The following is a 27,247-nucleotide window of genomic DNA, read 5'->3' as shown; positions in this document are numbered from 1 at the left end:
GGAGGCAAACGGCCCTTTGTTCGCACAGCGCCTCTCTGTCTATCCTGCTATTTACCACCAGCTCACCTTTCCCCAGATCCACGGTGAAATATTCTCTGCCCGAATCGGTCGCGATACGCAACCTGCGCTCGGATAGTTCCGAAAGGTCCAGACCAAGGTCTCTCGCGATGTTCCCCACCACCGAGCCCTCCTTCAACTCCTCCGGAATGCTGTAGCGAATCTGGGCTTGAACCGTACTCCACAGAAGGACGCGAGAGAAAATCCACAGCGACAGCCATCCTTCCCGAACGCGGTCTTGCCGGTACTGTCTCATTTCTCCGACCGAGCTGTCGCGGTTTCCATCAATTTAGGTTCAATTCCCATCCACGCGACGACCTTTGCTGCAACAGCATACTTCCATTCCACGAACGCCAAATTGCATAGACTGGAGCTAAATGGCGCGCCTGCAGCCTCCTCTCACTCAGCAATGAGCAGTGGCGGGGCTACAGAGCCACGCGTGGAGGAGGGAGTGGATCTCTTTGTACAGTCCCGCCTGCTATTGGTGCAACGCTCCAGAGCGCATCGTCCAATGGGTAACATGCCCACGTTAAAGATAGAGGGCGCCGTGGCAGCTCCAGCTTATCCACCTCCACACCCTTATGGATCCAAGAATCAGCACCACGGACAGTTCCTCCTTTTAACGTCCACGCGTTTTATTAAGACGTGGACTAGATGGGATTTGAATCCGAGTAGCTGACTGGATCTAACAACGTTTTGCGGTTCTGTTCTGCTAACTGACTCAAAATGTCATACACATTCACATTTCATGCTGCATGACAAAACTATAATCATCATTCAGCCCATGATTTCTGTTGTGCGTGAATGTATTTAAAGTTACAGTTTCATTAAGGAAATCACTAATATGAAAGGAGAACGCTAATTTGTTTCAAATTAAAACTTCTATTTTTTGGGTTATTAAAACATTTTAAAATACTGATAAACCATCATTAATTAATGTTTTATTCACAACTTGCTCGATGCATTAACTAAGATATTTTGTTGAAAGCGTTTTGTGTTCTACTATTCAAAGTGCAAGTAGATGATATTAATCTTGATTAAGTAATATTTTCAAACGTTATCTATAAACGACGCACATGAAAACGGTCTTGAATGCAAATTTCCATCTGACTGATAAAATATGCAAACATTTGTCCTCAAATGCACTAATGATGCAATTTAGGGTTACACATAATATTTTGTAGTTCCTGAAAGACATAAAAATGTCTGGTAATGACCACGTAGAGGCGCTCATGTTTCCAAAGGCTTCTACAACAGTCTGTAAAAACGCGAGAAACGCCCACGCCATGACGTCACTCAATCCAAACACGGAGTCAGAATTCAGCGCCAAGACAGGGAGTCACAAACTTCAGCTAAAGGGAGCACTACGTCACGACATTAATAAAGTTACAGAAGAATAGGGAGCAGCGCGCGAATTGCCAAAGCAAGGTCAAAGTTATTATAATAAAAGACATGCAAATATCCATCCATAAAAACTTATTACATATATTTTACCATTTAAAAATTGCCGTCTCACCTGCTGACTCTCAAACGTCCACGCGCTGTCTGGTAAAGAGGCATCAAGCACGCTGAGCGACTCCTTAAAGTCTAAGGTGCTGCAGGGTTTAACGAGGGTGAAGTCACTGAACTCTGACATTGGAGAGAGGTAGGAGCCGAACGACTGACTCTGAGACATCATGTCTCCTCCCAGAACCTCCACATATTTAATAGGCCCGTCAGTGTTGAGCTGGATCTGCAGGTTCCTGTTGGGGTTCTTGTATCCATCAGAGTCTCCTCTTCTGATGCAGCAGCTCGAGCTGCCCCGACTGTTTCTAGCGCATTTGATCAGTAAAATGAGAAACGTTAACAAAGACAACACGGACACGGCCGCTAGAGAGATGATCAAATAAAAAGTGAGTTTTGTGCTTTTCCTCTCGGCCTCGGATGATTTGGGTCTGAAGTCTGAAACCGGTTCGTGGAGTCCTTCCTCTAACAGGATCTCCACCGTGACTGTGGTGGACTGGACCGGCTCCCCATTGTCCTTTATCTCTAGAATCAGTCTCTGGGAGGAGTCGTCCTGCTCGGAAACTGAGCGTTTAGTCCTCACCTCCCCAGTATACAGATTGACGCTGAACAGAGACGAGTCTGTGGCGTCCGCGAGTCTATAGGAAATATAGGCGTTGTGTCCCGAGTCAGCGTCCACGGCCGTTACCTTGGTAACGAGGTGTCCCGCCTTAGCGGAGCGCGGCATCCTCTGGTGTGACACGGATCCCATGAGCGTGGAGGGGTAAATAACAGCGGGGACGTTGTCGTTCTGGTCCAGAATAAAGACGTGGACGGTGACGTTGCTGCTGAGCGGAGGAGAGCCCTGGTCTGTAGCCTGAACAACGACCTGGAACAGTTTCGTTTTCTCGTAGTCAAACGAGTTCATGCTGTAGAGCGTCCCGTTTTCTGCATTTATGTAAAAATAAGACAGGACTGGAACATCTTTAAGTTTCGTGTCTAAAATAGAATAAACAATTTTCGCATTTTTATCCTTGTCCTGGTCGGACGCAGAAACACTGAACAACGACACGCCTGCTGCGTTGTTTTCTTTAACATACACGTCATACGACGTCTGTGCGAAAACTGGAGGACTGTCATTTACGTCCAGTATTTTTACATGAATAATTTGTTTCGTTGTCTGAGGGGGTGAACCGGAGTCAGATGCTACGATCTCGACATCATACTCTGGATTTATCTCACGGTCCAAACGCGCATTCGTCACCAAGGAGTAGTGATTATCGAACGACGGCCTGAGTTCAAACGGAGAGCCAGCAGACACTCTGATGTTGACTTTGCCATTGTCTCCCGAGTCCATGTCCCTGACTTTTACCAGAGCCACAACGGTGCCGACAGCCGCGTTTTCGTTAACGGGACTGGGCGGGGACGTCAGCACCACCTCAGGCGCGTTGTCGTTTTCGTCTATAACTGTAATCTGCACGGAACAGTGGCCGTCCAGCTCCGGGGTCCCTTTGTCTTTTGCAGTGACGTCAAACGTCAGTAGTTTGCTTTCTTCATAATCTATTTTATCAATCACTTTGATTTCCCCCGTGTCTTGATTGACGCCAAATATTCTTTTAACCGTATCTGAAGTATGGGCGCCGAAAAAATATTGTATTTCGCTGTTCGGACCTTCATCTAAATCAGTGGCTTTTATCTGCAACACACTAACACCTCTTTCTGAATTCTCTTTAAGGGTGGCTCTATATTTAGCTTGCTCGAATTTAGGTTCGTTGTCGTTAATATCGAGAACGTTTACCTGTATTAACGTGGTGCCCGACTTCACTGGACTCCCGCCATCTAAAGCCGTTAGCACTAATTTGTGAACCCCCTGCTTCTCTCGGTCCAGAGCTCTGTCTAAAATCAGCTCGGGCACCTTCCGACCATCTTCTAGAACTTTAACATTTAATCGAAAACACTCGTTGTTCTCCAGTGTGTATGAATGCAAGCTGTTACTACCGACATCAGGGTCGACTGCGCCTTCTAGAGGGAAACGCGCACCTATTGGGGTTACAGATTCTGCGATTTTTAGGGTAATGACCTCTAAAGGGAATTGCGGTGCGTTGTCGTTTACATCTTGTATTTCAATCTCTAAGCGGTGCAGCTGCAGCGGGTTTTCTATGACAATCTCCAACGGCAGGATACACGCGGCGCTTTGTCCGCACAGCGCCTCTCTGTCTATCCTCTCGTTCACAACCAGCGCTCCTCTCCCCACGTCCACGGTGAAGAACGGCTTTTCCGACTGAGAGGCGATGCGTAACTTACGGCCGGTGACGTCCGAGATTTGCAAACCGAGATCTTTCGCCACGTTTCCGACAACGGAGCCCTCCTTCAGCTCCTCCGGGATCGTGTAGCGAATCTGCGCCCCTGCGCCTCTCCACCAAAGAACGAAGCAGCAGATCCATGTCCCCTGCCACCCCCAGCGCCCGCAACGTCGATAGAACCTCATATCTCCCACAGGTCGACTGTTCTTTCCATCAATTTGCTTTCTTTTACGGGCAGAATAAAATCGACATAAAAATACATCCCATGCTTAGAAAGGTCCGGCTCCTGAGCAGCGTTATCCCGCCATGGTGGACGCTGTCCTGTCTCACGCAGCTCTGATCATTGTAAGGGACACGAGTCGAGCGAAGGGGAGGGACTGGATCTCTTTGTGCAGTCCTGCATGCTATTGGTGCAGAGCTTAACACAGCCTAGACCAATGGATGCAAAGAGCCCGCCCCCCCCTCCAGGATAAAGAGCTCATGCTTTCAGAGTTCTCTGTCTCCCTGCATCTGCAGAGAGTCATGATTTTAAATTCCTTTGTACTGAAATAACTTTGTTTAATGGGAGAATCTAAATATTTTTATCTAAACCAATAAACATATTTATAAGAAACCACAATAAATTCATTGAAAATGAAAGTGAAGTGATCGTCATTGTGAAACACAGCACAGCACACAGTCACACAACGAAATGTGTCCTCTGCTTTTAACCATCACCCTGAGTGAGAAGTGAGGACGGTGCTTTGCTCAGAGGCACCTCAGTGTCACCTTGGCAGCTCAGGATTCAAACTGGCGACCTTCTGATTAGGGGCCACAAGGCCACCACTGCCATATGACAAGACATCAAGGTCATCCAGGTCAACCAGGTCGACACCCAAACTGTAAGGATGCACTCTACACATCAGAATATTTACTTTGTCCTGAATAAATCAATCTTAACTGGAACATGATACTAACGTGATAATACACTCTACCTAGTGTTATATTACATAGAAGATATGTAAGAAACTGAATATTCTGTCTAAAAACTCAATACAAGTCGCACATATAAAACTGGTCCCCATTGATGACTGACAGCTGCTAATATTACCTCTAAATGTGGAACTATGCTCACAGATTCACAACGTGACATTGTGAGTGTTTTCCTGTGACATAAATGCCTTGGCTGAATAAACTGTTGAGAGATTTTTTTGTGAAAATGTAGATTGTCCTAGTTGACTTAACTGTAAGATTATCTCAAAGGTGGACCACACTAAAGCTATAAATAGATCACTACCAGTTAGTCAACATGCAATATGCTTTTAATTATAAGGTAATTCAGACTGAACATGACCAGTTTCCCAAGACCCAACACATATAGAAACGCACATACATTGGTACGGCTATCTTTTTAAAATGTGTCCTCTGTTTCCTTACCCACTAGGACACTACTGCCAAAGCACTGAAATGAAGGTCTGAAGGAGCAGATTAAGTACTATTTAGATATTATTATTAAAATAATAAAACAATTACAAATGGCCCGAGATGCATGGATTCGTCGAAGTTCACAAAATAAACCGTTAGAGCGCGTAAGCCTTGAAAAGAGCAGGTTTCATTGTCACTGCAACACCATGTTTTCACATATGTCACTGTCCATAACCATGGTGCTGAAACATTCATGCGTCTGTCAACACAGGACAAATTGTCATTTTCTTAAAATATCAAATACATGGAGAACACAACTAAAATAAAATAAATTATTGGGAAGATTTGAGGTTATTCAGAAGCAAGCTTGTCACATTTGAGGAATCTTAACACAAATATGATGTTAAAATAATACAGGTGGAATTGCAATAAAGGAGAAAATGTGCCACGCTGCGTTTATTAAAAAGGCACAACAACAGAGGTCTGTTGTAGGATTCTCTAAACTTGAGGAGAAAAATCTCACCTGCTGACTCTCAAACGTCCACGCGCTGTCTGGTAAAGATGCATCAAGTACGCTGAGCGACTCCTTAAAGTCTAAGGTGCTGCAGGGTTTAACGAGGGTGAAGTCACTGAACTCTGACATTGGAGAGAGGTAGGAGCCGAACGACTGACTCTGAGACATCATGTCTCCTCCCAGAACCTCCACATATTTAATAGGCCCGTCAGTGTTGAGCTGGATCTGCAGGTTCCTGTTGGGGTTCTTGTATCCATCAGAGTCTCCCCTTCTGATGCAGCAGCTCGAGCTGCCCCGACTGTTTCTAGCGCATTTGATCAGTAAAATGAGAAACGTTAACAAAGACAACACGGACACGGCCGCTAGAGAGATGATCAAATAAAAAGTGAGTTTTGTGCTTTTCCTCTCGGCCTCGGATGATTTGGGTCTGAAGTCTGAAACAGGTTCGTGGAGTCCTTCCTCTAACAGGATCTCCACCGTGACTGTGGTGGACTGGACCGGCTCCCCATTGTCCTTTATCTCTAGAATCAGTCTCTGGGAGGAGTCGTCCTGCTCGGAAACTGAGCGTTTAGTCCTCACCTCCCCAGTATACAGATTGACGCTGAACAGAGACGAGTCTGTGGCGTCCGCGAGTCTATAGGAAATATAGGCGTTGTGTCCCGAGTCCGCGTCCACGGCCGTTACCTTGGTAACGAGGTGTCCCGCCTTAGCGGAGCGCGGCATCCTCTGGTGTGACACGGAGCCCATGAGCGTGGAGGGGTAAATAACAGCGGGGACGTTGTCGTTCTGGTCCAGAATAAAGACGTGGACGGTGACGTTGCTGCTGAGCGGAGGAGAGCCCTGGTCTGTAGCCTGAACAACGACCTGGAACAGTTTCGTTTTCTCGTAGTCAAACGAGTTCATGCTGTAGAGCGTCCCGTTTTCTGCATTTACGTAAAAATAAGACGACGTCGGAACGTGGTCAAATTTCGTATCTAATATGGAATAATTAATCATTGCGTTTTTGTCTTTGTCATGATCCGACGCGCTGACAGTGAACAAAGACGCGCCCGCTGCATTATTTTCTTTAACATAAACGTTATAATCCGGCTGTGAGAAAACGGGGGGATTGTCATTCACGTCCAGAATTTTAACGTTAATAATTTTGCTTGTTGTTTGACGGGGTGAACCGGCGTCGGACGCAACAATCTCTACGTTATATTCTGAATATTTTTCGCGATCCAGGAGAGCGCTCGTGACCAAGGAGTAGTGGTTATCGAACGACGGCTTCAATTCGAATGGGGACCCTGTAGTCACTTTAATGCTTAATTTCCCGTTCTCTCCGGAGTCCATGTCATTTATATTGATCAGAGCCACAACTGTACCTACAGACGCGTTTTCGTTGATAGGACTCGGTGACGACGTCAGCACGACCTCTGGCGCGTTGTCGTTCTCATCAATAACCGTTATCTGAACAGAACAATGGCCTTCTAATTCCGGGGTCCCCTTGTCTCTTGCAGACACATTGAACCTATAGAGTTTACTGAGTTCATAATCTATTTTCCCCGCCACGGTTATTTCGCTCGTGTCTGGGTTAATGCTGAACAGCTTTTTGACGTCATCTGAGGTGTGCGCGCTGAACAAGTACCGTAGCTGTCCGTTAACGCCGTCGTCTAAGTCCGTGGCTTTCAGTTTCAGCACGTGAAGTCCAGGCTCCGAGTTTTCTCTGAGCTGCGTCTCGTACTTCATCTTTTCAAACTGAGGTTTATTGTCATTGACGTCCTGGACAACTACTTGTATCAGCGACGTGCCCGATTTAACTGGCTTCCCGCCGTCCAAGGCGGTTAGTACTAAATTGTGAATCGCCTGCTTCTCTCGGTCCAAATCCTTCTCCACGATCAGTTCCGGTACCATCCGTCCATCTTCGAGAGTTTTAATATCCAACCGAAACCATTCGTTGTTATTTAACATGTATGAGCGCAAGCTATTGCTGCCGACATCTGGGTCACTTGCGCTTTCTAACGGAAATCGCGCTCCAACCGGCGTTACAGATTCTGCGATTTTCAGTGTGCTTTTCTGTGAAAGAAATTGCGGAGCATTATCGTTTATATCTTGAACGTCGATTTCTAAACGATGCAGCTGCAAAGGATTTTCTACAACGATCTGTAACGGCAGGATACACGCGGCGCTTTGTCCGCACAGCGCCTCTCTGTCTATCCTCTCGTTCACAACCAGCGCTCCTCTCCCCACGTCCACGGTGAAGAACGGCTTCTCCGACTGAGAGGCGATGCGTAACTTACGGCCGGTGACGTCCGAGATTTGCAAACCGAGATCTTTCGCCACGTTTCCGACAACGGAGCCCTCCTTCAGCTCCTCCGGGATCGTGTAGCGAATCTGCGCCCCTGCGCCTCTCCACCAAAGAACGAAGCAGCAGATCCATGTCCCCTGCCACCCCCAGCGCCCGCAACGTCGATAGAACCTCATATCTCCCACAGGTCGACTGTTCTTTCCATCAATTTGCTTTCTTTAACGGGCAGAATAAAAACGGTAGAAAAATACATCCCATGCTTAGAAAGATCCGGCTCCTGAGCAGTGTTATCCCGCCATGGTGGACGCTGTCCTGTCTCACGCAGCTCTGATCATTGTAAGGGACACGAGTCGAGTGAAGGGGAGGGACTGGATCTCTTTGTGCAGTCCCGCATGCTATTGGTGCAGAGCTTAACACAGCCTAGACCAATGGATGCAACGAGCCCGCCCCCCCCTCCATGATAAAGAGCTCATGCTTGATTTCAGAGTTCTCTGTCTCCCTGCATCTGCAGAGAGTCGTGATTTGACATTTCTTGGTATGGAGCTCAGTTTGTTTAATGGAAGAATCGAAATCTTTTTGTCTAAACCAATAAACCTATTTATAAGAAACCACAATAAATTAGTTGAAAATGAAAGTGAAGTGATTGTCATTGTGATACACAGCACACAGTGACACAACGAAATGTGTCCTCTGCTTTTAACCATCACCCTTAGTGAGCAGTGGGAAGCCATGACAGGTGCCCGGGGAGCAGTGTGTGGGGATGGTGCTTTGCTCATAGGCACTTCAGTGGCAGTTTGGCGGCTCATGATTCGAACTGGTAACCTTCTGATTACGGGGCGAGGCCACCACTGCCCCTTGACAAGATTGCCACCCAAACTTCAATGATGCACTTAACACATCAGAATATTTAAAAATACTTTTCCAAAGTGCAATTTGTCCTGAATAAATCAATCTTAACTGAAACACAATACACATAGTGCTATATTACATAGAATATATGTAAGAAACAGAATATTCTAAAACTCAATACAAGTCACACATATAAAACTGGCCTCCACTGATGACTGACAGCTGCTAATATTACCTCTAAATGTGGAACTATGCTCACAGATTCATAATGCGACATTGTGAGTGTTTTTCTGTGACATAAATGCCTTGGGTGAATAAACTGTTGAGAGATTTTTTATGAAAATGTAGATTTTCTACTTGATTTAACTGTAAAATTATCTCAAAGGTGGACCACACTAAAGCTATAAATAGATCACTACCAGTTAGTCAACATGCAATATGCTTTTAATTATAAGGTAATTCAGACTGAACATGCCCAGTTTCTCAAGACCCAACACATATAGAAACGCACATACATTGGTACGGCTATCTTTTTTCCATGATTGTCATTGTGAAGCACTGCAGCACAGCACATGGTGCACACAACAAAATGTGTCCTCTGTTTCTTTCCCCGCTAGGACGACACTGCCAAACCACTGAAATGAAGGTCTGAAGGAGCAAATTAAGTACAATTTAGATATTGTATTTAAATGAATAAAATGATTACAAATGGCCTGAGATTCATGGATTCGTCGAAGTTCACGAAATAAACCTCTAGAGTGTGAATGCTTTGGTAAGAACATGTTTCACTGTCCATAACCATGGAGCTGAAACATTCATGCCTCTGTCTACACAGGTACAAATTTGCAGACAAACTGTCATTTTCTTAAAATGTCTACTATATGGAGAACACAACTAAAATAAAATCAAGTAACTGGGGGGAATTGAGGTTATTCAGAAGCAGGCTTGACACATTGTAGTAGTCTTAATAAAAATATGATGTTAAAATAATACAGGTGGAATTGCAATAAAGAAGAAAATGTGCCACGCTGCGTTTATTAAAAAGGCACAATAACAGAAGTCTGTTGGATTCTCTAAACTTGAGGAGAAAAATCTCACCTGCTGACTCTCAAACGTCCACGCGCTGTCTGGTAAAGATGCATCAAGCACGCTGAGCGACTCCTTAAAGTCTAAGGTGCTGCAGGGTTTAACGAGGGTGAAGTCACTGAACTCTGACATTGGAGAGAGGTAGGAGCCGAACGACTGACTCTGAGACATCATGTCTCCTCCCAGGACCTCCACATATTTAATAGGCCCGTCAGTGTTGAGCTGGATCTGCAGGTTCCTGTTGGGGTTCTTGTATCCATCAGAGTCTCCCCTTCTGATGCAGCAGCCCGAGCTGCCCCGACTGTTTCTAGCGCATTTGATCAGTAAAATGAGAAACGTTAACAAAGACAACACGGACACGGCCGCTAGAGAGATGATCAAATAAAAAGTGAGTTTTGTGCTTTTCCTCTCGGCCTCGGATGATTTGGGTCTGAAGTCTGAAACCGGTTCGTGGAGTCCTTCCTCTAACAGGATCTCCACCGTGACTGTGGTGGACTGGACCGGCTCCCCATTGTCCTTTATCTCTAGAATCAGTCTCTGGGAGGAGTCGTCCTGCTCGGAAACTGAGCGTTTAGTCCTCACCTCCCCAGTATACAGATTGACGCTGAACAGAGACGAGTCTGTGGCGTCCGCGAGTCTATAGGAAATATAGGCGTTGTGTCCCGAGTCCGCGTCCACGGCCGTTACCTTGGTAACGAGGTGTCCCGCCTTAGCGGAGCGCGGCATCCTCTGGTGTGACACGGAGCCCATGAGCGTGGAGGGGTAAATAACAGCGGGGACATTGTCGTTTTGGTCCAGAATAAAGACGTGGACGGTGACGTTGCTGCTAAGCGGCGGAGAGCCCTGGTCTGTAGCCTGAACAACGACCTGGAAAACTTTCAGCTTTTCATAGTCGAATGAGTGCATGCTAAACAAGCTGCCGTTATCTGCGTTCATGTAGAAATAAGAAGATACAACCACGTCCCGCGTCTTCGAATCTAAAATGGAATAAGTGATTCTTGCGTTTTCTCCCACGTCGGGATCCCGCGCCTCCACTGTGGACAGTATTGTTCCCGGCGCGCAGTTCTCTTTCACAAACGCCGTATACGATGGCTGAGAGAACATGGGAGGGTTGTCATTCGCGTCGGAAACAGTGACAGTGACTGTCTTTTTAGCAGACATGGGCGGCGATCCTGAATCTACAGCGTGTAGTTCTATCTCGTAGAGCGAGTGCGTCTCGCGATCTACCGGTCCATTTGTCACCAGCGCGTAATGGCTGGATGACTGAGATCGGTTCAGGCTGAACGGCACCCCTAAAGAGATATTCAACTTGACTTTCCCGTTTTCGCCGCTGTCGGCGTCCTTCGCGCTGATGAGCGCAACGACAGTGCCGACGGGCGAGTTTTCGGCCACGGGGCTCGACAGTGAAGTAATGACGATTTCTGGCGCGTTGTCGTTTACATCCGTGATCTTTACCTTGACACTGCAGTGCCCCTCCATTCTCGGATTCCCCCTGTCTTTGGCAAGGACGTCAAATTTGTGTAAATTCGCGGTTTCGAAATCCAGCTGTCCCCTCACTTCAATAACACCGGTGTCTGAATTAATGGTAAACAGAGCTTGCACTGCGTCCGGTGTCTGGTCTCCAAGAAAGTACTCCACCTCTCCATTTTGCGCATCGTCGAAATCCGTGGCTCTGACGGACAAAACTTCGGTACCGGGCGATGCGTTTTCCTTGATGTGCGCCTCATAAAACTGTCTCTCGAACTGAGGGGCATTGTCATTATTATCCAGCACCATAACGGTGATTTTCGTGGAGCCTGACAGCACCGGGCTGCCCCCGTCCACCGCCGTGAGCGTGAGCGTGTGCACCGCCTGCTTCTCGCGGTCCAGAGGTCTCTCCAGAACCAGCTCCGGGATTTTCGCCCCATCCTGGTTTTTCACGTTTAGTACAAAGTTGTCGTTGCTGCTGAGACTGTAGGAGCGCAGGGTGTTCGAAGCCACGTCCGGGTCTTCCGCCTTCTCCAGCGGGAACCTCGCACCGGGCTGGATCGATTCGGGAATATTCAACACGCGCTCGTTAGATAAAAAGCTGGGAGCGTTGTCGTTGATGTCTTGTACCTCGACCTCGATTCGATGCAACTGCAGGGGATTTTCGAGCACAGCCTCGAGAGGCAACACGCACGGCACCGTGTGCGCGCACTGGCTCTCTCTGTCCAGTCTTTCATTTACCAAGAGCTCGCCCTTCCTCACATCCAGACTAAAATACTGCTTACCGGTCTCGGAGGCAATCCGTAACCTGCGCCTAGAAATCTCTGACAGGCTCAAACCAAGGTCTTTAGCCACATTTGCGACCACGGAGCCCACGTTCAGCTCCTCTGGAATCGTATAGCGATTCTGAGTCACAACTGTATTCCACAAAAGGCAAAAGCACACAACCGACCACTTCTGAAAAAACAACACTTCCATTGTGTCTTTTAAAAAAAAATCTATCACCGGGTGTATCCCACACAACTAAATAATCCCACACATTGTCTTAAATCCATAGTCATATTCCAAAACAACAAGAAAAGTAATCCTTTGTGCCCAGCACGTAATGCCGTTTCCAGTGTTCTTCCAGCACTGGTCTCCGAGCGACAACCGACAGAAGCACTCGATCCCTTTCCACACTCCTGCTCGCCATTGGTGGAAGACACGACCATCTTACAACCAATGATATCCTGTTTCCCGTTTAAAGACAGAGACAATGTGCTGCAATGCCATGTTCGCAGAGTACATTCGCGAGAAATAACTAAAATTGAAATAATTCCATTTTAAGCATTTCTCTACGCTTTTAAAATAACACTACAACTATAATACTAGTAATCAAACAAATAATAACTATGCAATAAAAACTACAAATACAATAAAAAACCCGCAAAATAATAATAATTATTATTATTATTATAATCAAAACAATAATTATTATTATTATTGTTCTTTTATTATTATTATTATTATCAACCCTGGTTCAAAATCCTTTCTGTTCTGCTCCTGCCTTCGTGTGGCGATACCAGGGAAGTGCAGAGTCTCATCAGAATGCGCAGAGACGAAGGGGAGGGGTGGTCAGAGACGAGCAGAGAATAAGAAGGAGGCTATTCTGTTTCGTGTATAACATACTGCAGCAGGAGGGGGAGGTTAAGACATAAAATTGATTATAATATATTTCAAATGTAGTTTAAGTAAGGTACACGACTGAGCGTTCAAATTAATAAAATCCTAGTATTAAGTACAAAAGATTTGTGTCGTCCTATAAATCCCACATTAGAGGATGCCATGACGTCATCCTACACAATCTCCCTAGCAACAAAGGACCGTGCCACGCGCCACAGAAGCAGGGTGAAGCGAATGGTATTTCAGCACCACTACGGCGGACAGCGCCACACAGGCGGAGAGGGGGTGCAGTTGCACCAGATAAAAAAAAAAAGGCTTCACTTAACAGACACAACAACCCCATTATGCATTGTGACTGATATCGTTTGTATGGATAAGTATCATTAAACTAAATAAAATAAAATATATTATATTGACATGAGTCAACACAAAGCTTTTTTCCCCAAAATACATTGGTTCGGTGTGATTACATTAAGAAGTCTTTTCTTATGGCTGTAATATACAAATGTATACTCCTTGGCGTGTGCATGGTGTGTCAGTTCTTTGTAGACAGTCATCTACAAGTTAATGGATAAATTGTTGCATACAAAACTATATGTGTAAACCACTGAAAAGGATGTTCATGTTCATTTGTTATCAGTGTTGCATCACAATACAAGTCTGGTTCTTGGTTGTGGTATAGTCTGAATGTAAAAAGTATAATATATTTATTGAAATTATATACCCTTATTCAATTATTTCAAATACATACTGACCTGTCATGTACTAAAAGTGACTCGATATTTATGCAACCATTTATTACCATGTTGTCTTTAGTGTGTATATACAGGTATCAAAAAGGTCTTATGTGATCCAGGTGAAGGTGTGGCTATCCACACTGAAAAAAGAAACCTTACACCACTTAAAAATCTGTCACAGCTAAAATTTTAGCATTGATGTAATTTAAATAAACTAAACAAACCTGCTGTCACTGTAGTGTTTCCTTTTTTCAGAGTGAGATTTGAAATGATGTTCGGCAAAAGTCAGTATACAGTCAGTTCCTCAAATTGATGTTTAGGAAGTACTGGCATTAGGATCTGAGAGATCCTGAGAGAGCCAAATTACAATGGCCAGACAACTAAGAATAAAATAAATAAAAAAAAGATAAATTTCTAAAACCCTTACTACCGACTACAAAATGTGTCAAAACATGGACTGGTCAGGCAACCCATGCCAAACCCTGTCAATATCTGAAAGTGCCTACACTGGGCATGTAAGCAATTAACTGGACCCTGAAGAAACAGAAGAAGCTGACCTGGGCTGACCAAACACATTTTCTTTCAGATCTGTGGATGGTCAGGGCTGTGTGTGACATTCACCTGGTGTAAAATAAGCTAAATCTAGTTGAATTAGTTAAATCTAGTTGTGGCATAAAAACATGTACTAGTTGTGGGTAAAAATGTATATAAAAATTATTCACTCTTACCTTATTTTGGGGACACGTGGAGAAGTAAGTCACAGCAATATTTATGGAAGAAAAAGAGAAAATGGAAAATGTGGTTAATAGAGATCAAATAATACGAAAAAAATGATTTACGTGCTGTGGAGAGAAAATTGACAACCTGCATCACAAGTTACACAGAAAAAAGTGAACTCTAGATAAACTTAAAAAATTCAAGTAATCTGTCACACCATTGATTTTGTCACACATCAATTTACCATTGATGTAATGTAAAAAAATAAAAAACAGGTTTCAGCAGGTTTGATTGGTTTATTTACATTACAGCATTTCTAAAATATTAGGTGTTACAGATTACTTCCTGTTTTAAAATGTTGGCAGTGTTCACCTTTTTATATGCATAGAAAAAAAGTAAATGTGTTAATGTGTTTTCTCATTAAAGCAGTTTGCTCTTTTAAACTAAGCTGTCTAATTTATGCTTATGAGTAAATGGTTTTCTTTCTTTACTCTAATGCTAATTACAGCAGGTTTGTTTGGTTTATTCACATTACTGTAATGTTAAAATATTAGGGTTGACAGATTCATGTTTTTTAAAGCCAGTGTTCACACTTTTTTCAGCATAGGAGAGAAGCAATCATAATGATAAGATCACATAATGGTATCACTGATAAAACATATGAAGGTCAGCGTTCATGAGATAATGATATCAGGTCACATCCAAGCACAATTTTAATAAAAACAACTTATCATCACCTTTTAACGACAAACAACAGTTAAACAACAGTGGTGGGCAAGGAAGACGTCTTCCCATTAGCAATACAGTAGGGGGCGGGTACACTCCTTCTGAACAAAGCCCTAGATCCAACACACTACCCCTACTGAGATATAAAATGGACCAGTCTACATCGTGACTCAGCCTGTTGTCATGGCAACACACCTCCTGTGTGTGCGGAGTTGGGGGCTGGGAAGAAGCTGTCCTGAAAACCACATTTGGGAAGAAGGCAAATTTTCAGAAGCCATAAAAATAAATAACATGTAGGGGGACAGCATATAAAAAGCTTGTGTTGAGCTGATTTTTTTAAATATAATCCCCATACAGAGAAGGAGAGAAATATCATGGTGGACCAGTTGTATACAATTGTGTACAACAAAAGGTGAAAGGAGGACACATCAGAACTGAGATTTTTGAGTTGTCTGATTCCATGTGTAAGTATATTACCAACAGTAAATTACCATAAAATCAGAACACTGCTCCATTTGCTTTATTTCTTACATCTGAGATAATAAAGAGCTGCTTTCAGCAGGGGAGAGGATCACAGTAAAACAATGCCAATGGCATTGCAGAGAGCCTGCTCCCCACCCTGAAACCAGACACAGACACACACACACACACACACACACACACCATGCTCTACCCTCCTCCCAACTGCGGCTGCAGAGGAAATGTCCTGATCCAGATTTCCCCTGTGCTGGCTCAGCTGCACTAAGCAGTGCTCATGTACCCTGTGCAATATACCATTCCAGGTCATTGTACAGTGCCAGTTATAAAATCAAGTAAAACAAAAATAACGGCACTATTTTAGAAATGGCACTACTTTGCATTGCGCAAAAAGGAGCTTGAGCTTGTTTCTAACGTGAAGTGCTTTGAACCAATGTAAATTGTAATAAGTGTTCTATAAATAAAAATGGTTTAACTGAATATTCAACAATGAGTCTTGATACACAGTACACACAATCATAACATTTCTAATAAAGAATCTTAAAGTGAAGTGATTGTCACTTGTGATACACAGCAGCACAGCACAAGATTTACACAGTGAATCTTGTCCTATGCATTTAACCCATCACCCTCAGTGAGCAGTGGTTGATCGGGACTCGAACCGGCAACCTTCTGATTACGTGGCCACTCCTTATCCAGTAGGCCACCACTGCCCCATTTATAACCTGTATTCAGCTGTGTTGCTACATAGTTTGAATACAAGACTTTACAAGAAAACTAGAATATTCATTGTGAAATAAAAACTGTATACTGTATCACATCTCTTATGTATTTGTTTTTTTCAATTGTTTTATGAGGCATATGAAGGTGAATGATTACTTGATGGCACATTCTGAGAATGATTATTTCAAGCTTTTTTTTTTAAGTTCTTTTGATTGTTAATAGGATCTCCATTTGCTGAACAGCCCCACTAATTTTCCTGCTTGCCATGCTTTCCAGTCAAAGTAAATTTTTGGCAATTTATGGCACACATTCCATCCCACAGTTTATACAGAAGAGAGACGGTTGCTGAGGATAACTGAATAAGTAAATCAGTGACAATGTAAATTTACTCACCAACTTAAATTACTTTGTAGAACACAATGGCACACTGTGTAAAGCATTATGCTGTTAGTGGGGAAGTGGTGGCCTGGTGGTTAAGGAAGCAGCCCCGTAATCAGAAGGTTCGAATCCTAAGATGCCACTGAGCAAAGCACCGTCCCCACACACTGCGCCCCGGGTGCCTTTCATGGCTGCCCACTGCTCACTAAGAGTGATGGTTAAACGCAGAGGACACATTTCATTATGTCACTTTCTATATTGCTCCTTATTGCTCTATCTAACCTCTACTCAACATATAACCCTAAAGTCAAATCATGTCTCTCTGTCTCACTTTCTATAATCACTTAGTCTTACTCAGGGTCATAGCTGCTGGAGCCCACCCCGAGACACTTGGCACAGGGGGGAAGGCAGACACACACATGCACATGCACACAACATTCATTCACAATTCAGTGTCACAAATTCACACACTGTCCATGATTTTGGACAGCAAGAGGAAACTGCAGAACCCAGAGGAAACCCGACTCAACTGTGACACAAACTCACAACTTTTCTTCTACCCCATGTTTCGCTTTGTCTAAAAGAATCAAATTGAAGTTGTTTATTTGCCACCATGGGCAGATACCAGTGTCTGTTTGCCACCTGTTTGCAACACGGGACTAACATGGGACATAGAAACAATTTTTGCTAAGCCTAAGGTATTATTTAAAATTAAATATGTTGCACTGAAATGAATGGTAAAGACCAATTGCGTATGTATGAGACAACTTTTAAGGGCATGGCATCTACATCAACATTTCTATTTTAAATTAGAGGTTAAACTTCCCCATGGGGGTGAGACAACCTAAACAGGTCAGATCCATGGGTCTCTAGGGACAGCGTCCTGAACTTTAAATAAATTATCACGTCTAAAACATTCTCAATAACATGTTACATTTTCCATTATACACTAAACTTAACCACTGAATAAGCATTGCTACATTCAAGGGTGATAAGTAACATTATCCATATTGGAAATCCATACAGAAAGTCCACCGCACAAAAATTATGTACATTAAATGATTCTTGTTTTAAAACATTAAAACTGCTACTGCTGCCCAGGAAACAGCTTTATACATATGAATATCATTAAACAAATTCCAGAGGTGAACAGCTGAAATCAATTTTTGCACGATTGTCATGAGCCTGATGTTAGCATGTGCCATTTGTCATGCTGGCTTGACATGGCGAGGAAGGAGGTCTGACACACTGGCTAGTGATGGTAAGGAAGAAGGACACATATGCACAACATCACGAGACTGGAGAAACATCACGTGACAATGACCCGACGAACAGGGCAGATTTATAAAGTAAAGTGAAGTGATTGTCACATGTGATACACAGCAGTACAGCACATGGTGCACACAGTGAAATTTGTCCTCTGCATTTATACCATCACCCTGAGTGAGCAGTGGGCAGCCATGACAGGCGCCCGGGGAGCAGTGTGTGGGGACGGTACTTTGCTCAGTGGCACCTTGGCGGATCGGGATTCGATCCGGCAACCTTCTGATTACAGCGCTGCTTCCTTAACCGCTTGGCCACCACTGCCCCTTATACAGGCAGACACAGGTGAGTAGAACAGCAATCAATAACAGCGTCTCTAGATCTAGACGTCATAACATAACAGAAACGTGTGCACATGGTTGTGGGGTTGTGTAAGAATGGACATCGCGGGAGCCTGCTTTGTCTTGCATAACAGATGTCTGCAGGGGGAAGTGTAACATTCCTGTGTCGACGGTTGTGGGTGAAGATTCGACACCCCGGTTTTTACATGTCTTTTGTCCGACGTCAACGTGCGAAGTATCAGCCGTCAGGACCGCCCACCCTCTTTGTCTTCACCAAATGGGAGGCACCGGGGGCGTGACATCAGAAACAACAGGTTCTGATTGGTCAGTGACAACTTCCTGTAGGCCAGTGACAACTTCCTGTAGGCCAGTGACAACTTCCTGTAGGCCAGGGGTATAAATGTCTGCACACATGTGGAAAAGGGACCTCTGAGCTATCTTGCTCAGGGGGGTTTCCCTCTCTTTCCCTTCTCTTTCTCTTCTCCCTCTTTACTCTTTCTTCTCATGTTTACTTTCTCTGTAACCTTGGTACCTTTTTACATTCAATATTCACATGTAACTACAATAATTATTTACCGGTGTTAATAAATTAGAAACTGTTCATTTCTAACCTCTGTTGTGCCATGCCTCTTTCTGCCAGGTAACATCAAATTGGAGTGGTTGAATACAGTGCTTTGTGTGGAGGGAGAAAGAGTTTTTTCTACACACTCTATTCTTTTCTCCCACACCACATGGTCTTCATGTGGGGTTTTACAAATGGTGATCCCGACGTGATACCTTTGCTCGGATGTGGATCTGTGACCGTAAGTCTCTTTTATCTGAATTTTACTGCATAGGGAGGAATAGAATCTATGTGCTTTAATTTAAATAAAAAGGATCTACATATCCTAAAAAGCCCGGGACCGTAGAAACCGAGGCATTTCTAAATCCAGATCCAGTCCGACAAGGTATAAAATGAACATTGACTAATTACTGTATCACTTACAATGTGGCATGTAGATATGGCTGGCACAATAGATGAACCCACAAACCAAACTGTAACCAGTAATAACCAGGATTTGTGACATTTTAGATTACTGGTATTACATTGAACATCATAAACCATGTCCCACGGTGAACAATTTGATAATAACTGATCAGGGATTGGAAATTGCACTGTTAAACTTAAATGTTTTTATTTTAAATTCATGTTCAGTATGATCAACATGTTTAGGATCAGAATTTAAATTTATGTGAAACTGTTTCTCTCTCTGAACACCTCAACAATGCCATAATCTCAAATAATAGCTTTTAGTGATAAAGGTGTAATTCTCTAATCACATGGCAACAAGCGGGATTTTATTTGTGTTTATTTTTCCGGCCACTGTTGTTGATTGAACTTCGTTAAGCCGATGCAAATTCGCAGAGTTATGAATTCCCTAATAAAGGTGTAATTCTCCAATCACATGGCAACAAGCGGGACTTTTTTATTTATTTATTTGTGTTTATTTTTCCGGCCACTGTTGTTGATTGAACTTCGTTAGCCGGTGCAAATCCGCAGAGTTATGAATTCACTAATAAAGGTGTAATTCTCCAATCACATGGCAACAAGCGGGACTTTTTTATTTATTTATTTGTATTTATTTTTCCGGCCACTGTTGTTGATTAGACTTGATAAGCCAGTGCAAATCTGCGGAGTTATGAATTCCCTGATATCATTTTAAGCCTCCCACTATATTTACATGTTTTTTTGCATTACAGTATCTGATCATTGTTGTCATTTGTTTTTCTGGTTTGGTTTTAATGTACGATGAACACTGTTTTTCTACATGCACAATCTGTATGCAAACCTCATCACACTCCAGACAAAGAACCCAACCAAGTGTGAAAAGCCCTGGATCCAGTTGAATATTCTATGTATGCTGCTGTGTTTGATCTATGCCAAGAAGACAGGTTTCCCTACAAGGGTGACCTCAGACGCCTGAGGATCACAAAGAACACAGAACCACAACTATCGGCTACATTTGAATTCCCGACTGACCAGGAAGCAAGCAGATACACAATCATGACCCAATTGTGATCCCCATGGACCCTGAATACTCGAGTGCCCCAGGGGATCAACCGGCCGTCTGTAAGAATGGACATCGCGGGAGCCTGCTTTGTCTTGCATAACAGATGTCTGCAGGGGGAAGTGTAACATTCCTGTGTCGACGGTTGTGGGTGAAGATTCGACACCCCGGTTTTTACATGTCTTTTGTCCGACGTCAACGTGCGAAGTATCAGCCGTCAGGACCGCCCACCCTCTTTGTCTTCACCAAATGGGAGGCACCGGGGGCGTGACATCAGAAACAACAGGTTCTGATTGGTCAGTGACAACTTCCTGTAGGCCAGTGACAACTTCCTGTAGGCCAGTGACAACTTCCTGTAGGCCAGGGGTATAAATGTCTGCACACATGTGGAAAAGGGACCTCTGAGCTATCTTGCTCAGGGGGGTTTCCCTCTCTTTCCCTTCTCTTTCTCTTCTCCCTCTTTACTCTTTCTTCTCATGTTTACTTTCTCTGTAACCTTGGTACCTTTTTACATTCAATATTCACATGTAACTACAATAATTATTTACCGGTGTTAATAAATTAGAAACTGTTCATTTCTAACCTCTGTTGTGCCATGCCTCTTTCTGCCAGGTAACATCAAATTGGAGTGGTTGAATACAGTGCTTTGTGTGGAGGGAGAAAGAGTTTTTTCTACACACTCTATTCTTTTCTCCCACACCACATGGTCTTCATGTGGGGTTTTACAAATTGTTTGGATGAATGGCATTGTTTTTTTAACCCGGAATGAATATGCATGTAGAAACTGATGACGTGAGGTATGTTTAATCACCCAGACCCAGTCTAAAAACTTGGCCGGGCATGTTTGGGGAAAACAGGAGATCTCTTCACCCTATCTTAGTGGTGCTATGCTATTTCTTATCAACTTAAAGTCAACATATGCAAATAATTAAACACTATCAAAAACAACTGTTTACTCGCTCCAAGAGGAGTCCGATTTTGAAACACTACTGAACAAACTGATTAACAGCACTGGCGGGGTGGGAGACATATAAACATATATTGTATTTGTGATGCATATTTTCAGTGAAAAAATATAATAATAGTCTTCAAATTTGAAACCACAGTAAAAATCTATACATGAAAATGAAATACACCTAATTTATTATTTATTTTTTAAAGCCACAGGGAGCCACAGTGTAAAGATGAAAGAGCCACATGGAGCTCCAGAACTGCAGATTGGGGACCCCTCTAGGTCTTATCCATACCCTTCAAGCAGAGGCTTCATGCATATTTTACCTAGACCTGCAGAATGAGAATACATGAGCAATGGGATAGACAATTCGACAATTGGGTGTTATAAATATATATAAATATAAACACATTATTCAATATTAGAAAAAAGACCAGAATAAGACCAGACTGTAAAAACACATTAAACTCCAAAACAGCAACAACAATGAATGTGGCAAAAAACAAGTATGTCTGTTGGGGCATTCTGCTCTTCTGCAGCACTCCCAGACTGTTGCCATGACAACCAGGCTGACCTTCCACAGAATCTCTGCAGATCACTTTGAAGGAAAAGCTGCAGCTCGATTACCCACTCATATATTATTCTGTAGACAACGATATTGAAGTAATTCTGCTTGAAATATACATATGCATTTCACATACATCCACCATGTTCACAGATAATATAATAATATAAAAATGCTTTTTTTGTTGTTTTTATGTGTCTATTCATATTTTTTGAATATCTTTAGCTATGATAAATATGAAGTAGGCGACTCATTTAAATGATCCCTGATGCTGAAAGGACAACAAATGATCTGTCCTGTACAGAACAGGTGTGCGATGTCCTGCAGCATCCTTCTGATGCATAACACACACACACACACACACACACACACCTGCATCAGATCACCAGCACCCAAGGACTGAGCCTCACCTCATTGGATGACACATCCACTTCATGCATCACACCTGTGCACCTCCTAATCACCACCCGGCATCATTAATGTTATGGTTTATATCCAAATGCTGGCAGCACGTCCTTTTTGACAGACCTCGCCTAGAGTATTCTTTTGTTAATTTTGTGGTCTGTAAATAAATTCCATTTTGCTGAATTGCATTCTCTCCCTCCCTTCTGCAGTACAAAGTGCCTTTTGTTTTGTATCATTATCATTAATAATACTATTTAGCATTAAGCCAAACACAAACAAATGTGCAAACATTGTTTAGTGATGACTGTATAACACTTAGCCATGTGTTGTTGTTTTGTGCTGCTAAATCAGTTTTTTCTTCACTGTCAAGCAACCATTACTGTTCTGCATTATACAATTTTATACTCGCACTGTAGAGTAGTGTGAAAGTGAAAGAGAAGTGATCGTCATTGTGAAACACAACACAGCACAGCACACGGTGACACAACAAAATGTGTCCTCCGCATTTAACCCATTGATCTTGGTGAGCAGTGGGCAGTCCTGAAAGGCACCTGGGGAGCAGTGTGTGGGCTCAAATCCCGAACCGGCAACCTTCTGATTGCTGGTTTCCTTACCTGCTAGGCACCACTGCCCAGTAATTTGACATAATGGAAGCCAAATGATGAAGAAGAGGGAAAAAAAACTGCCAAGTTACACATCTGGCTGTGTGAGCGAGGACAAACAGGCCATAGATTGGGGTTTTAGAGCATTTGTGCAGGAAAAGACACAGAGAAGCCTCACAGCTGCAACTCAGACAGTAAAGTGGGTCACTGGGCTTGAGCTGGGAGGAGAGTTTGGGGGAGGTGACAAGAGGCCAAGCAGGACCGCTGTAAAGTGTAGTTATAATGATCTGAGTACTCTTGTCTGCATCCTGCCCTTATATTCAGGTAAAGCATGTGGCCATGCATGCACCATGTAAAAATGACCAGTAACACTGTGTAGTACATGTTGGAACCTCTATTAGCTGTTATACGGTAATGCATGGTATGGTGCCTGCATATAATCAAGGTAGTGAAATAGAAGGGAAACGGAAATTATAAACCATCCAAGCATGGAAAGGTAGCAAAAGTACCATCAAACCAATGCATCAAACCAAAAGTACAAAATAATTCATAGGCAGGCCATACATGACTCTGGAGTTAATATGACTCATTGGAGACCACGCCTACAATCTGACACTACAGCATATGGGCCTTCAGATAAAATTTAAAGAATCAGTTTTTTGATACCAGCTTTACCAAGAACAACTGATCTCACCAGCATTTCTGCTATGAGGTTTTGTATTTAACCAAACATCAGATATTTGATTAAAAAGAACAGAATATGTATCACTATGAAGCTCATGAGCCTGATGTTAACAGAACAATCACAAAACAGTCCCTCTGATTAATTCGATAGACATCTCTGATTACACACATTTATTTTCCATAGTTTAACAGTGAGTTGCAGACACAAGAAATACATACGAGAGAACACCTTAATTCCTAAAAAAAATATTATATAGCATTAGAAAGAATGAATAGATGGTCTGGAAGAAATGAATAATCTGTAAGGCTCAGTGTACTCCTCTCACCTCTACAGGGAATACATCAGCATCCTCCTGATCTCTCTTTCCTCTCTGCATGGTCTCCGCACGACTCACGCTCACCAGCGTGCTCTGACTGTATGGCCTGGAACACTTAGCGTCACTCCTTTTTGAGTCAGTAGTTCCACACACCTCATAGTTGTACATGTGTTGCAGTGTCCCATCTGCATACAGCGGCGGGTAATATGGGATCACTGGGAGGGTCCCAGGTGATTTGTAAAATAATCTTTTCTGTCTCCATCTGTAGATTTTTACTGTTATGATGGTAATGATGGAGACTATGAACAGGAATGAAACCACAGCCAGAGCTAACACTAGGTAGAAAGTGAGGCCGTCACCATGCTCCTTGTCATACGTAAAGTCGGTGAACTCGGAGAGCACCTCCAGGAAGCTGTCCGCCACCGCCACGTTCACATTGACTGTAGCTGAGCGCGAGGGCTGTCCGTTATCCTCCACTACAACAGTCAGTTTCTGTTTGACGGGATCTTTATCGGTCACCTGACGTGCAGTTCTTATTTCTCCATTCTGTGCGCCCACTTCAAACAGCGCTCTGTCTGTAGCTTTCTGTAGTTTATATGAGAGCCAGGCGTTCTGGCCCGAGTCCACGTCCACAGCCACCACTTTAGTCACCAGGTAACCAACATCTGCAGCGCGAGGCACCATTTCGGCCACCAGGGAGCCACCACTATGTACTGGGTAGAGGACCTGTGGCGAATTGTCATTTTGGTCTCGTACCAAAATATTCAGAGTTGCATTGGTGCTTAACGGGGGCAATCCTCCATCAACAGCTTTAATTTGAACTTTCAGAGACTTGATCTGCTCATAATCAAAAGGCTTCATGGCGTAAATCACTCCAGTGTCTGTATTTATCGAAACATAAGAAGCAAGCTGCGTCCCCTTAAGATTGCCATCGTCAAGAAAATAAGATATGCGCGCGTTTGGCCCGCAGTCCGCGTCTAGGGCCTTGACAGTGAAAATCGACAACGAGGGGGAGTTGTTCTCGGTGACGTAGACACTGTACGCCTCCTGCTCGAACTGCGGGGCGTGGTCGTTCACGTCCGTGATCTTTAACGTCAGCGTGTCTTCGCTGCTGAGCTGCGGCTTCCCCGCGTCCACGGCGGTCACGGTTATGTTGTACTCCGGCGCCAGTTCTCTGTCCAGTGCTGAATCCGTCAGCAGGTTGTAGTAGTTCGTCAGCGACGCCGATATTCTGAAAGGCGAGTTACGGCTAATCGAACACGTAACCCTGCCGTTCTCCCCCGAATCGAGGTCTTGCACGTTGATCATGGCTACGACGGTACCGAGCGCCGCGTCCTCGGGCAGCGAGCTGGAAAAGGACATGACCGTTATTTTGGGCGCGTTGTCGTTCACGTCAATGACGTCGATTACAATTTCGCACGAGTTTGTCAACCCACCCTGATCGTTGGCTATTACCTTTACCTTCAACTGTTTGTGCTTTTCGTAATCGATCAGACCCGCCACCGTAACCTCGCCCGACACGGGTTCGATTGAGAATAAAGCTCTGACAATGGCGCTGCCGTGCTCGAAATAATACTGGATATTCGCGTTTGAGTCGGCATCTGCATCCGCAGCACTGACCGTGGTTATAAGGGTGCCCTTGGCTGCGTTTTCACGAACGGACGCCTTATAAACAGACTGGCTGAACACCGGAGCGTTGTCGTTTGCGTCCAGAACCGTAATATGAATCTTCACAGCTCCAGACCTTTGTGGGGTTCCACCGTCGACCGCCGTGAGGGTTAAATAGTGGCGGTCCTTCATTTCTCTGTCCAGGGGGGTTTTAAGAACCATTTCCACATTTTTACTGCCATCCGAACGATCCTGAACGTTCAGGGTAAAATGGTCGGTGGGGTGAAGAACATATTTTTGCAACGTGTTCACACCCACGTCCGGGTCTAACGCGCTTTCCAGCGAGAAGCGCGCTCCGGGCAGGGCGGATTCGCTGATCTCCTGCGCGATCTCGGTTCTCGGGAAGAGCGGACTGTTGTCGTTTATGTCCACTATGTCTACGGTGACGCGGTAAAGTTCCATCGGGCTCTCCAGGATGACTTCGAACGTGAGGCTGCAGGCGGAGGTCTCGGCGCAGAGCTGCTCGCGGTCGATCCTCTCCTTCACGACCAGCTCCCCCTTCTCCGCGTCCAGACCCACGTACTCACTGCCGTCGGAGGAGAAGAGCCGAGCCCGGCCCGACACGAGCCGCTTCGGCTCAATGCCGAGGTCCGACGCAACGTTCCCGACCGCGGACCCCGTCGCCATTTCTTCGGGTATGGAATACCGAATTTGCCCCTCCACCGAACCGGTCGCAAATAAGCACAAAATGGAGACAGACAGCGACCAGCTGTGACGCCAACTTTCCTTTGTCATCTCTAGTTCAGGTGGTGTGTGGTCGTCTCTGGTAAAGGGTCCAGCGTGAATAAAAAAAAAAAAGTATATATATGTCCAATATGTCCCCAAGCGAAGACAAGTATTTCCCCAGTGCGTAACGCGCAGCCTTCTCGCTGTATTGGAGAAAGGAGATCAGGACGTCCCTTTATTTTAAGCATGCGAGTGATGGGTGGTGCGAGCGCAAGAAAAATACACGCATACAACAGCGGCACTTAGGGTTCAAATGAAGTATTACAATTTTGCTCTAACGTCAAAAAAAGGTAATTCACCTAAGTGATGCTCGGACGAAAATTCCATAAATAAATTAGATTTTTCAAGGATGTAATATTTACAACCGATCATGGTGGAGAATCATAAAAAAAAAATCCGCGCAGGCCAGATTTTTGCCACCATCCTCTAATAATGAAAGAATAAACGAAACCACGCTGCTATTTTATAGACAACAACTGAAAACATCTGGAACTGGTTTTGGAGTGTAATATTACAGTGTAAAATGTAAGTGCAATTCAATGTATGATAAAGCTTGGGTACGAGTTTAGTCAAAATAAACACCCTTGCCTTAATCCGAGCACATTCACATATTCCATTACAGCAACTTTTAGGAAATAACTTTAGCATGCAAAGTGAATGTAAATGCGCTAATTTCACCTGGTGTGTCTTCATCACCACCAATTCTCCAATTGTTTGGTTTACCATTCGCCATGAAATAATTATTTCTAATAATGATTCCATGAAATGTGTTTCTAAAACGCAACAACGCGTCCTTCGTTTGACCCC

General features: G+C 44.0%; 2 protein-coding genes across 47 annotated transcripts in view; both read right to left on the bottom strand.

The window, feature by feature from the left end:
• The window catches only part of LOC114791987 (protocadherin beta-16-like), a 258,171-nt gene that overhangs the window by 18,497 nt on the left and 212,427 nt on the right, over positions 1-27,247 (bottom strand). The window contains exon 1 of one of the 46 annotated variants that reach the window (XM_028982646.1): positions 24,056-26,698. The exons of 40 other annotated variants lie outside the window; for them this stretch is intronic. In XM_028982646.1, coding sequence (XP_028838479.1) covers positions 24,056-26,449 — 2,394 coding nt within the window. In that variant the 5' untranslated portion in view covers positions 26,450-26,698. Of the gene's footprint in view, positions 1-2,497; positions 4,526-5,769; positions 8,598-24,055; positions 26,699-27,247 lie in introns of those variants that run through there. 5 more of the 46 variants (XM_028982668.1, XM_028982628.1, XM_028982643.1 and 2 more) reach the window with 5 other exon arrangements.
• On the bottom strand, positions 8,808-12,865 carry LOC114791991 (protocadherin gamma-C5-like). The gene has a single exon (XM_028982678.1). It carries the CDS (start codon positions 12,425-12,427, stop codon positions 9,878-9,880), a length of 2,550 nt encoding a protein of 849 aa, XP_028838511.1. The 5' UTR covers positions 12,428-12,865; the 3' UTR covers positions 8,808-9,877.

The sequence above is a fragment of the Denticeps clupeoides genome, chromosome 6, assembly GCF_900700375.1.
Source record: "Denticeps clupeoides chromosome 6, fDenClu1.1, whole genome shotgun sequence".
In the NCBI taxonomy this organism is placed as follows: domain Eukaryota; kingdom Metazoa; phylum Chordata; class Actinopteri; order Clupeiformes; family Denticipitidae; genus Denticeps; species Denticeps clupeoides.
The sequence above is the reverse complement of the archived record's forward strand: the minus strand, read 5'-3'. Positions and strand labels throughout refer to the sequence as shown.